We start from the raw sequence: 13209 nt of genomic DNA, 5'->3' as shown, positions 1-13209 counted from the left end.
TCGTCACGAGAATTACACTTCCTAATCGATTCGGGGAGAAGGTGAGATCGGCACGGCGCGATACATTCTCGGCGAGACGCCTCGCTGTCGTCTGCACGCACAATAGCGATATTTTATCCCCGGTAAGTCACGAGACTCGCGAGGCTGCATGTACACGGAAAACGCGGACCAATTACGAACGCACGATAAAAAAATAAACGGTGCCTAACTGCCGTCGGCGATTAAGCGTGATTATGCTCATGCTCGTGACGCGCAGCTATAACAGGTTGTACTGTGAACTTTCGCCGTCGCGACGCGTCAAAATAACTCTCTCTCGACGGTACAAATGTAAAAGGATAAAACATAATGAACGTCCCGAATAAGCGCGACACCGCCTGCATATATACTTGGCCTGCAACAGCTCGTCGGTGTATATCACGCTTACATGCGACGAGACTGTATTGACTTGTTTGCTGCAACGCTAACTCGGGAGATCTCTCTTCGGTGCTGCGTGATTATGGTAAGAGCGTCATCGCATGTTGATTACGCTCATGAAACGAGAACGTAATCGGAACGCAAAAAGAAGATATTTTAATCACTCGACTCTATCTTGCAGAAGAAATCTCAGAAGAGATTTATGTACATACATCAGAATTGCAACGCGTAATTTTAAGCTAAATTAAGCAAATGGATATCAGCTTCAGTCTAACAATTCTTAATACCGGGATCTCTTTATTATATATGCCTGCTTGATTTTTTTTAATCACCTAGACAAAGGTAAACTTACTTCGCAATAATCATCTCCAAGTAACCAAGATAATGCGATTTATTGCGGAAAAGAGGAGCCTTGTTAAAAGCTCAACATTTTTTTGTCAAACACATTACTGCGTTCTTCCTCTTGCGCAGTGAAATACGAATATATTCAATTTTCATTTAACGCAATAAAAAATGTCAACAATTTAATAATAAAATAATGTAATTTGATTAAAATAGCGTTGATTTCTCTTGGAAATATTATAAATCCATATTTACCTTGGGGTCGAAGTTGAAGACCTGTTCGGGTCTGAGCGGGCACTCGAGGCCGCATTTGCAGGTTCCCACTGTCGTCAGATATTCCTTCAGTTGGTCCAGCGAACCCAGCGCCGTACTGCTTGGACTGAAATAGAGAAATGGACAGAATTATTTTCTAACTCTCGCCGCGGCTTAACAATGTGCAAACAAACTATGACGCGTACGCGACGTGAATTACGCAATGTTTGCCGAGCTTAGCGAACGTGTCTTGGTCATTCCTTTTTCTATGCTGCACTAACAACTGCTTTTCCATTATTATCAACAGTATATATTGTCCGTGTAAATAACGCGCTTAGGGGTTTCTCTTTCGTGACAACTTGACAATTTTAGATAAATGATGCCTTATGACCCATTACAGCGTTGATGTCGATTGATATTAGTTGCAAAAAAATTCAAAGTTGCAAAATCAGGAAGGATATGTATACCGAGCGTGAAATTGAAGGGTTCAAAACAGCGTAAAGCTGTAATCTACGAGATTTTACAAACTTCAGATTTTAAGCAGACCTTACTACAAATTATAGATTTATTCCACTCTCGCTCCGAGCTCTTCAATCGGAAATCCAATGCACTACGATAATTTTACATTTCAATTTAAAGCGTAAATTGCGAGCGTCCGACCGTTGCCGGTGGAATAAATTACAGGTTAAACACTACTTAATTGAGGCAGATGCTAGCCAGACATCTGCAAAAATTACCGGGAAGTTCGAAACGCATCAGAGATGCTGTACTACGATATACGTACTTATTAAATTCCGCAAAAAATACAATGCAAGAAAAATTGCGAGGTTTTACTTCATATTTTGTTTTAAAAAATTTCTAATTGCACATTCTCTACGCATTTAAAAAAGCTTGAGTGATTTCAGTAAAGCTCTCAGTTAATCTTTTCCTTTCCTTATATTACGCATCAAATAAATCGGCGTGAAAAAATTGAGCGTGTCCAACATGGTTAACCACTTTTCCAAATTCTACCTACCTCCCTAGTAACCGCAAACTATCCAATTGAAAGTACATTAAGCGGAAGGTTTACGGGAAAGATATTCGAAAGTACTGCAAAGGCAAAAAAGATATTCGAGGATGCTGGTCGCGTAATCGGCTTCGTGATGAAAAGCGATCAAGTCTGAGAGCATTTCGGGGGAGAAACACGAGGTGGGCGTATTATAATTTGGTCGGCCGCCCTCCGTAAGGAAGGGGGGAGGACGAGATGAAGCGGAAGAGGATGCTTTATTAGCTAAAGATACTGCTTGTCTGCCGGCTATCCCGAACGCCTGGAACGAACCAAACAAGTAAGCCGGGATTCTCGCCGGTGGTTCATGCTAACCGACAAAGTGAAACGAGGCAAGGGTCGTCGCCTGGTATATTGATTACCTGATGGAGAGACAGAGAGAGAGAGAAAGGAGACTTTGTTTCGAGGTACTTTGCAGCTTCCTAAACTAATAACCGCGGGCGCCTCGTCCTCGGCATTATAACCCCGCGGGAAAAGGCGAGAGCCTCCCTTTCGTCTCGCGGGAATGCTCGCGGCAATTATTTCTCATGACAACAAGACGGATTCGTAAACCCACCCTGGCGCTAATTTGTGTTGAATTCGATTTGTTCGCGGAGAAACGTTCTCCTCCTGTCTCCGTCTGTCACCTTACCTAGGCATGGCAAGAGTTTGCGAATTAAAAAAAATCATATTTTTACTTAGCTTCATTTAACAAAAATTATTGTCTCAGATTTATTGTCTCTATCCGTCTTAAGTAAAAAATTTTCAACATAAATATTGCCCTTCGAATAGCAAATAGCTTATTAAAGCTCGAACTTTCGGACAAAGAAAAGAAAGTAATAAAATTAGCAGCTAATGGTTCGTTACGTAATAGTCATTTTTAGAAATTCAACAACTATGCAATTCTTGCTGCGAGAATGCTTTTTCACTTAGGGACATAGAGTAAAGCTAGCAGATAAACAGAGTACCTTGATAATAGCATGGTTTCCTTCATGAAACCCGCTTTCAAAGGCGCCACTTAGGTACAATTATCGCAACCACATAAAGCGCGCAATCCGGAACTAAATTCGCGACTACCAAAGGAATGAACTTCAACGAATCGAGGACAGATTTGGGGAGGCCGCTTGGTTAACCGGGATCCTCCATCCTGTATATAAATAATTCGGTAACGCCTTGGCAAAAGCCATTTTCCATGGACGGAGCGCCGCCGCCGCGGAACGACGACCGAATCTGAATGTACAGTCGTGCAATACCATAAATAAGGGCAGGGTGACTTCCTCCCGCTTCCACCGCTCGCGCGAAATGCGTTGGAACGTGTTGCCGGTAACGGGAAAGAGAGACACCGAGTTACGCCGGATGAATTATGTTCGCCGGCATGGCTGGCTTAAAGCCGCTTGTCCCTGTAAAGTACGTGGCCACCACCGCCGCCGTTGCCCTCCGCGAAACCGATGTCAGCTTTTCCTCCTCCTCCACTAACCTTTCGTGCATCCCTTTTTCCGGTCCTTTCCACCGCGAAATCGTGTAATTATTCTTGTTTTCGAGGATGGCCAGCAGCCGGTGCGACGACTCTATTCGGAAACACGATAAGTCCGTCGCGGGAGATGCGTTAGAGGGCTGCTCTTTCTCCAATTGTCTCTCGTAGCCGGGCACACGAGAGCCCGCGACGAAAATTATATAATAAAGCACACACTCGGATTATTTGAATTTACAGCACGCTCGAGGATAACGACCCGTCCTCTGTTATGGAAATATTACGGGGATACGAGAGGGGCGTGGATAGATGGTAGAACGAAAGTAATATCTGACAATTTAATTGAGTTAATTAACAAGCTGTTCCCGTCCGTTTCGGACCATTGCTCATTCTGCCAACGGGAAGCGGTGTTGCGGCGACGCGCGTTGCGAGGGAGGTAAATCAGCCCCCCGGATAAGTAGACTCGTTTACGAGGACGCGGCAATTGCCACCGGCTAAATAGGCCGCGTTATACCTGAAATATTATCGGCGGGGGCTAAGATCGCGTCCGAAGACAAATGCACGATTACGAGGGTAACTTTTCGGAGACTGTCAATTTTAAAGTAAATTGACGACTTCACTGAGCAAAATTAATTTCCTGACTAGGAAGAAACATCTCTGACGTGCAATTTGCGATTTTGATCTCGAAATTTTTTACCGCTAATTGAAAGTTTCACCCAATCCGATTCTAACGTTGAGAAATATTAATGTTACATAAATAATAATTGGCGTTTGGATAGGCAAACTTCGTTTAAACGAATATCGATCCGCTTAAACAAATTGCAAAAGTAGCCATAACTCTCGTTATCTCGGTCTTACATAATTCCAACAGTTTGCTCGGTCGCTAAAAATAATTACCGTTATTTAATGATTGCATTAATATAATAGTTAATGCTTCCTTCGTTGCATCTTTGCATGTCACAGACAATGTTGTATTTGCAATTGACTGCATAACTTCAACGGTCAGGTTCCCACAACCCTAAACACCGCGACCACACTTCTCGAAGCTGAAAATGATGTTGGCGTCTGTGGACTGTACTTATCTACGATCTATGATCGCTCGCTTACCTTTCGTGTGAGCTTTTACAATCGCTCGCGGTAACCTGCACGCACACTCGATTGTGTCCACCCGTTAGATACGCGTAGCCACATGCTAATTTCGACGGCGATCGTGGGAATAGCACAAACGTAATCTTCTATTTGTCACGTTTCGCGTCTGTCCTCTCTACATTGTCCACTTGCGTGATAAACGGCAAATCAGATTCTCCAGCGATTACAATCGTGCAATTCATAAGTAAAAATATATTCTGCAAATACATATAAAAATTGTGCTACGATAAATGAAACCGTTATTGCTGCTGTTCGTGGCGTAAATTAATAGAAACCCTCAAACACTCGATATGTAACGCTTCGCATTTGTAAAACAAACTTACGGCTACACCGTCTCGCATTAATCTCGTGTAATCGCGTCACGTACAAACATTCGATATCGCAAACATTAATTATTATCGAGATTTTAACGCGCTTCACGGACCACGTTTGCGTCATTAAATGCGCAAGAGGACATCACGCCGGTGAGAGCGAGAGAGTAGCAGGAAATATGAAAGTGAGAAAGAGGTAGATATAGAGAGAGCGAGCGTGTTGAAAATGCTGCAGCGACTCGATGCAATTATAATTCACGTTAACAATGCAGTTATGTTCCGCGCAATTCAATCCGCCGTGCAGCTATTATCGGCGAGCTCGCAGTTACCGCAATTGCAGCGTATCGCTCGCGCGCGCGCGGCGCCGGATAACCGTGACGCCGTAATAGGAAATTCGTGTGAAACGCCCGAAATTGTTAATCCGCCGTGCGCTTTAAACGAAGGTCACTGCAGTAAATCGTTCAAGTCGCCTCCCGGTAACAATAACCGTCGCATCGCCGCGCGATAGAGAGTGACTGAAACGCCAATTGGAATTGGCTCGTAATTCGCGCCCGTTCCGGCGGATGGCTCGGCCCGATAATTACCGATCGGGGATAAATTTATGACAGCAATAATTTACGCGGAAACTGCGGCCGACTGGCTCGATAAAGAGCGATTAACTATAAAATGAAACTGCCGCCATCGGACGCGCCGCGCGGCATTTCGTCCGGCGTTACCTCGTTGCCGGGGTTGAGCGCGAGTGCGTGCGTGTGTACACGCATCATCGAATATGCAATCAAAATTTAAACCGTCCCGATAAGCTTCGCGTGGCAGCGGCGCGGCGCGGCGCTCTATCCGACTCGTCGCGATAACGACATAACAGCGCACGGAAAAATTACGTCATTTGGCTCGAATATCTAAATATTTTGCCGGCGGCGTGTTAGCGTGTTTTATGTTATATCACATCGATCTCAATACTAGGAATCGTTGCGTAATGTAGAAATTGAATATCCCTTCATCGGCTTCATCGCACTATAGAAACGTTTCCACGCCGCAGCCAAGCGGAGTGGTCATTCGTGATAATCGCATCGGGAGAAGCAACTGCGAATTATCGCGTGAATAATGAACCGCGTTACACAGGGCACGCGATGTATCGTAATGCGCGGTAAAAGCACAACGTTAATATTAAATGGCAAAAAGTCGAGGCGAGAGAGACGATTTAAATTAATTCGACCGTCGGTTTTCATCATACGTACTTACAACACGTTAAAGTGAATAATTGCATTCCGAGTCGCTTTATCGACGGTTTTGTGAGGCACGTAATCGGCGTACTCGCCGTTTTCCGCACCGAATCATGCGACTACGCTATCAAAATCAATAACCGATCCGTAACGCGATTCGTGCCGCGCTACCCGCTGGCATTTTACGCTATACGCTATACGCTGTCGCGAAATCAATATTCAATTCGCAGGATCGTCGTTCGAGCGGTGTTCTGCGTCACCGAAATCGATAATCGATTCGCAACATCGCGCTCGCGCAAGCATTTTGCTTCTCACCGAAATCGCAAATGCAGATCGCGACAATGTTACAAAGCTCGATCGATCGCGACGTTCATTAAATTCCGCCGAAACGCGATACACCACGACACGTATGGCACCTTACGGCCTAAATAATTACAGGATATTAACCGACATGCCTTAATAACGTAGTGCATCGATTCAAACGTTTTCCATTCGGATTCCAGTCACACATGAAAATCTTCGATTAAAAAATATATTATATAAAATTATTGTCTAGACAAACAAGATTTTTCGCGTTGCGCGATAATGCCATTTCCGAAAAAAAATGTACAAAATTTCATTATTTTTTAAAAATGTTCAATGAATAAAGAATTGTTCATGCAGCATAAAAGAAATAAATCATTTTGACGAATGTACATAGATAACTTGCGTTTCATAAGAATTAACATCAGAGCTCATCAAGATTGCATTACGTCAGTGTGATCTCTTCGCGTCATTAGATTAGTCATCCTATGTTATGACCGTGTTGTTATATCTGTTCGCGTATCCTCGAACTGTTTATCAATGATCTATTTGCGTCGGTGTGTCTTACGCCTCGAAAACCGATCTCTATCCGCGGGCGAAGCAGCGATACGATATTATCGAAAAGAATGTACGCGGGCCTTCGGTACATAGCTGGGGGAATGAATAATTTTCAACCACAAAAAGTGAAACGTTAACGGCGTCCAATCACGAATCGCTCGTTTCCTCCGGGTGTTTTGCACTTTTCTGCATGCGAGTGAACCGGACGAGGCAGAACCCGTGAGAGACGGAAAGGGGGGGGAGCAGCGGAGGACGAGGAGGGTCGAAAGTCGAGGTCGAGGAGGAGAGAAGGAGGGAAGTGTTTCGCGAGATCGAGCGCAGATTGCAGTCATTTGCCGACATAAATTGTACGATCGGGATAATCGTTCCGCGCGCGCAGAAACGAAAGCGGTCGCGGGCGCGTCGGAATCGCCGCGAATCAGCCGAAATTCCGTGGCGTTCCGGAGCGAGCGAACGAGCCAAAACCCTTCCGAGCGGCGCGAATTATTGCTCTCACCGAGTTGTAACACACGAACGAGCACTTTCCGCTACGGGGAGTGCGTGTACCTCCAACGGCGTTCGCGGCCTGGTCGACGCAAAAGATGATTGTCCGAAACCGCTATTTGTTCAAACGAATGACCACGCGTTCTATCGCCTTTCGCGGTAACGAGTTTGTCTTGTGTATATGTACGTGGCTGCGTACTCGTATGCCCGTAGACGCCCAGTCTACAACTTGTAATATTTTATTTAAACAATGAACACGTGTGTGAGGGGTCTCGGTCACTTACGGTACTTGTAGCTACTCACGGAAGAATATTATATCAGGTAATCGATAAAGGCAACTTCCTCAGTTGGGTGAACGTAATCGATATTCAACGGTGATCGATCGACAAATTCTAAGTGGAAAAAGTAGTTTGTGTCTTTCTCTACCCAGTAATAACGTCTGCGCGGACGTTATTGTGCAGAAATCGTGTATACGTGCTGAGATATCAGTTGCGTGTAACGACTGGAAAAAAAAACCGTATACAGTTCTCTTGATAGTACGCTCGGCATAATAGCATTTGCGAAGTTTAGTCGGTGTATACGTGGTAATAGCTAAGCACATGGTAACATACACACCAGCAGATAAGGTTATCGCGACAACGCGGCAAATTTCGACGACAAAACGACTTTTACGGCCATTATCGCGGACGTACCGCACACTAAATAAATTCGCGTAGTCATACGCGTTCGTTAGTACAGCCACTGAACCTATAGAAAATTATCACGATATTTAATACGCTACTCTGTCGCGTTACAAAACGCAACAGACGATTTACGGAAAGCAGTCGGAGCAATTGGAGCACGAGTGGCATTTTGAGTCATAGTTCCGGAATTGTACCTTCTTTTTTTACTTGTCTGATTTATCCGATACGTTATTTCACAAATAATATAAGTTCGTTGATGAGCAACCCGAATAAATATATTTAAAGCTTATTCCGTTTATCGCTCCTTAAATAAATCCATTCAATTAACCGAGAACGTCCAATCGCGCATCGAAAATGTAATTTTATAAGTGGTCAACGCGGCGCCGTTGGAGCGCGAACGAGGACATAGACATATACGAACGATCGATCGATCGCGCAACCCAATCGAGTATATCCGCAAATTGCAAACTCGTCGACATTTCAACTCCGACTCCAACTGACCGCGCTTGCGACGCTACGTGTGACATTTCGCGACGGTTTATAGATTCTTCCAGCTTTGTGTTTGTCTTTCCATACTAGGTGTCACCGTCGAACGATTCCAATAAGTTAGAATGCACGTCGGTAATTTTAGCGCGTCCACGGCGAAATGTCTTTTTAGCTAATAGTCACACGTCGTCGGACGATCTACGTCGCGGAACTACGAGGTTCCACCTCTCGCGGCTCATTTCCGTCCCGGTGTCAGACCTTCATTCCGCAGACATACGGGCTAAGTTATCGCGGCGGAGGTGCGCGCCGTAAAATTGTCCTCTCATTGCGGCCAACTTATTTATCGCGTACGCCGCGCCCGGGAGAGGCGCGTTTTGTCCCACGGAAGTTATTTAAGACACCCGGCCGGGAACGCCGATATAGGGATTCGCCGCGCCGCACGCGCGCTCCGTTATTTATTCACGACTAAATGGAATTTCCCTACTTTCTCAAAGCTCATTCCTCAAATAAAAGAGAGATCTCTCCGCCCGCGCCCGCGACCAATAAACAAGGCTTACCGCCAACTTTACGAGCGTGGTCCCAGGTGGTCCCCCGGCGCACCGGTCTCTAAGATCCGAGGGGTTCCGTTGTTCCAAAGGAGCTTATCAATCGCCTGAAACGCAAACCACCGTGGCTCGCCGACAAACGAACGACCGCGCAACTATACGCCGGAATCGCCTCTAACTGACACGCGCGGAGAAGAGCGCGAATATATCCCGAGCGAAATATCGCGTTCGGTTCGCGAAATTAAATCACGCTGTTCTGCGTTAGGGAGTATAACGACCGAAATTATATCACCACTACTGTCTCGTTGTTCGTGCTCCTGCCTTTATGTGTATACCCGCGCAAATTAACTGTTGACAAATCGACTCGTTGTATACGTCGAGTGTACGCCGCAGCGCGTCAAAATATGCTCATACGCATCAGAGTGCGCCGCAACAAGATACGGGGCATCCAAATACAAACGCTGTATTGCGACGTAATTTGGCTCATTCCGCTCTTTGTGTTGCGCAAATAACGCATTATTCACCGTAAGATACACGCACGGATTGCCTTTGTGTATCATTTGTTTCCAAGATAAATTGTTTCCCGGAATAATTTGTTTCTCTTAAACCTGCTCTTCGTATACTTCGCCGTTACTTTGTAGAACCTGTCAATTGTTCTCATGCCGAAAGACGGGGGGCACAAAGGGAGAGAGAATAATTACAAAGACCTGAACGTAGCATTACATCGGTTAATTAGCCAGCGACCGCTGATTTCTCGAAAGTGTGCAAATTAGGCCCTTCTCGTGTATGTTACATGACGGATAAGGATCTGTAATTAAAACGTGCGTGTAAAGGGATTGTGAAGAAACGCAAAGAAATATCTAATTATTTTTGGCTGTTGGCCGTAAGGAACATAAGGGAAGCCATAACGACAACAGCATTCGCAATTAAATTTAATTGCGAAATATCTCTCACATGTAAAAATATAGCTGCGATGTAAAAATCAAACCTGATAATGACCAAATTATGCGAATATATTACTTTTATGAAGAGAAAAATATTGCTACGTTACTTACAATTGTATATTACTATACTTAGTCCTGCACCTACGATAATCGACACATCAATCGTCAACGAACCTGAACGGAACAACGAGAGCAAAGTAGATAATCGCGAGGCATCACACTTCACTAATTTCACATAACGACCGACGAGCTTTTGTCTGTAAAACGCCGCTCTCCAGGGATGCTTTAGCGGTGCAGCATCATTAAACACGTGAGAAAATGAGCGTGCTGACGAACGCGAACGAGCGAATATAATAATAACCGAGATAAAGGAGTGCGTTCTCTCCGCTTCGTAATCATACTCATAAAAATGATTCCGTGCATCAAATCGTTATTTCCTACTATAGATTTATTACGCATTTAGATTAAAAACAAACAGGCCGCTATCTGAAAAAAACTTCACCGCGCTTAAATTTTTAATAATGAGAATACGTACGTGTTGTGAATGTAGCATTAAAATAAATATTATAAAATTAAAGTAAAACAAAAATATATATATAATTACAAAAATCTTCCTTCTTCGTTATCAATTTTACATGCTGCAAGTTGAATAATCTACCTCTCAAAGTTATAATTCAGCAAATAAACGAAAATCATCGCGCCGGCTCCGGCAAGGACGCACCGAAATCATCTCGCAAATTACTTCCCAAAGCTGGCAACAGAGCTGAAGTGGCACGAAATCGTGTACCATCGCACTTCGCTAATTTCACGTAATGATCAGCGAGCTTATTCGCGAAGCGGTTGCCCTCTCGAGACGCTTCGCCAGCGCAACGTGATTTACGTCTGTAGTCGAGAGGGATGGATGGCGGCTTATAGGGGTTACGAGAAGCGGGGGTATAATTATTATCGAAGGTAGTATCAGGTAGTAGCAGCAATATCAACGACTGTGCCAGCAGCAGCAGCAGCAGCAGCAGCATATGGCGAATGCGAGGAATCGACGTACGGCCTTCTCCCATTTCCCCTCCCTCTTCCCCAGTTCCGAGCCGGAGGATCACCATCTGTACACGTCCCGGCAAATCCCATGACTCCGCGTATTATTAGCTTACATTATTGATTTATTATTTAGCGCTAGGCAGCCGCGCAAGCGCCCGCTAAATCGGGGTTAACCGCTCATTTGCCGACGGTGCATTATGGTTTCTGGCGTTATGACGCCGTAATGAAGCAATACGGAGGAAAGAGATGAAGACCCTCCGGACTTTTTATCGACGTCCTACTTTCCTCGGACCTTGCCTCCATTGTCCTCGATTGACGCCGACGCTCGACGTCCATAAAACTCGAAATTAGGTATCGCAAAACACGTGGGTGGAATATCTAATAACCTGTAAACCATGCTAAATGTCATAAGATTAAAATAGATGTTCAGTCTTCATAAATAAAGCGGAGAACATAATCAATTTATCTCATTTTAAAATGTATCCATGCATATACGATTCAATTTTGCATTTGAGTTCAAATATTGAACAAAAACAGTTCTCCATTGTAAATTTGATCTTTTCAATGCGAGATGCATATGCGATAGAGTCATGAATAGTATTAATCATTGATAATTCAGCTTTTTAGTAATGGAACAGTAACAGAATGTTATTGCAGCTGATGTAATTACTCGCGCGGTGTCACATATATATTCGTTTCAGTGCGAGCTCGAAAATCTCGTCGAGCGACGCGTTTCAACGATACATCGCGATCCTACGAAGACCACACGCGACACGCGCGTGCGAACAAAAATAATTCTAATTACTACGTGGGCGAGATACGTTAATGAAACGTTCCGGTAATTTCAGCGCGGGGTGACGCCGTCTATTCCTCGCGAAGCTACGCATCTCGATTGTCGTTGTCCGCGACCACATTTCGATTAACGGCAAAATGACGCACCGGCAAATTGTTGCTCGCGGTGCCCGATAACGTACTCGCCGGTAAATTAAACACCGTGATAAACCGCGGGTAGCGCCTTTATGAATACATACACACGTCGTGCGCCACGTGCACGTGCACAGATACGCGCAATCGCGAGCACGCAAACATCAAATGGAAACCCGTTCCGGAGTGAGCCGCTTATCGGAATCGGCCGTATCATAACTAGCACCGGCGTAACATAAAATGAATTTTCCATTAAATGCCGACTGTGATTCACGATCTACATGCGTCACGCAGTCGGCTTGACCCATATAATAAAATCCAGATAATATCCAGGACCGAGTATCTTGTGCGAAACATCGCAGGTATTATATCCAAAATCCACGGAATATCGCTAATAAAAAGGAATAAATATTGAAAGATAAAAATACGTACTTGTCAGACAGAGGAAATTAAATAGAGATAGCAAATATTAACGTTTCCACGTATAGCGTAACGTCGCGACTATCTATATTTTTTTCAAAGCTACTCCTTATCGCACTTCTGAAGGATTTCACGATATATTGCGACGTGAGACATCCATTATACGAGATGTATAACTACGAGTCACACTAAACTGTGTGTCTAAGACTAATCGAGATTATGAATCGACAGCGAGACGCGAGTCGGCGCGAATGTGCGACCGAGATGATCAGTAAGAAAGGGATAAATTGCACGGTAGCTGTTGTCGATATATCTTCCACATACCGCACTACTCTAATTAATTCACGAGCGCGCGATTAGCAGACGCAACATCTCTCGAATACGATGCGCCGACTATCTGTTATACTCCGTTTGCGCTGCCGGCATAAAGCATTTTGCATATTTTAGCGAGCGTTACTACTTACTGGCCCGCTCGCGTGATTATAACGCCCGTATTACACCTCGACCGTACATTCCTCGAGACCAATTATCAGTGCGATGTTTGGCCTCACCGCGCTTTCGCCAAGTTCTTTTTTTTTTTTTTATCAGTCAAACGCGTATCTCTGCCTCTCAAATGCGGTATAGTTTTACGTTTACGCTTCGCGATGC

At 44.5% G+C, this 13209-nt stretch overlaps 1 protein-coding gene and 1 long non-coding RNA gene across 6 annotated transcripts in view; one reads left to right on the top strand and one right to left on the bottom strand.

Moving 5' to 3' along the window:
* LOC143905197 (uncharacterized) overlaps positions 1 to 13209 on the bottom strand; it is a 210914-nt gene that overhangs the window by 70377 nt on the left and 127328 nt on the right. For all 4 annotated transcript variants that reach the window (XM_077420428.1, XM_077420427.1, XM_077420425.1 and 1 more), the window contains exon 2: positions 1012 to 1135. In XM_077420428.1, coding sequence (XP_077276554.1) covers positions 1012 to 1135 — 124 coding nt within the window. The remainder of the gene's footprint in view (positions 1 to 1011; positions 1136 to 13209) is intronic.
* Positions 1 to 13209, top strand: part of LOC143905202 (uncharacterized) — a 202504-nt gene that overhangs the window by 152355 nt on the left and 36940 nt on the right. The window lies entirely within an intron of this gene.

Source organism: Temnothorax americanus, unplaced genomic scaffold, assembly GCF_048541705.1.
Source record: "Temnothorax americanus isolate GAGA-0224 unplaced genomic scaffold, ASM4854170v1 Scaffold6, whole genome shotgun sequence".
NCBI lineage: Eukaryota > Metazoa > Arthropoda > Insecta > Hymenoptera > Formicidae > Temnothorax > Temnothorax americanus.
This window is presented reverse-complemented; position numbering and strand designations above follow the sequence as displayed.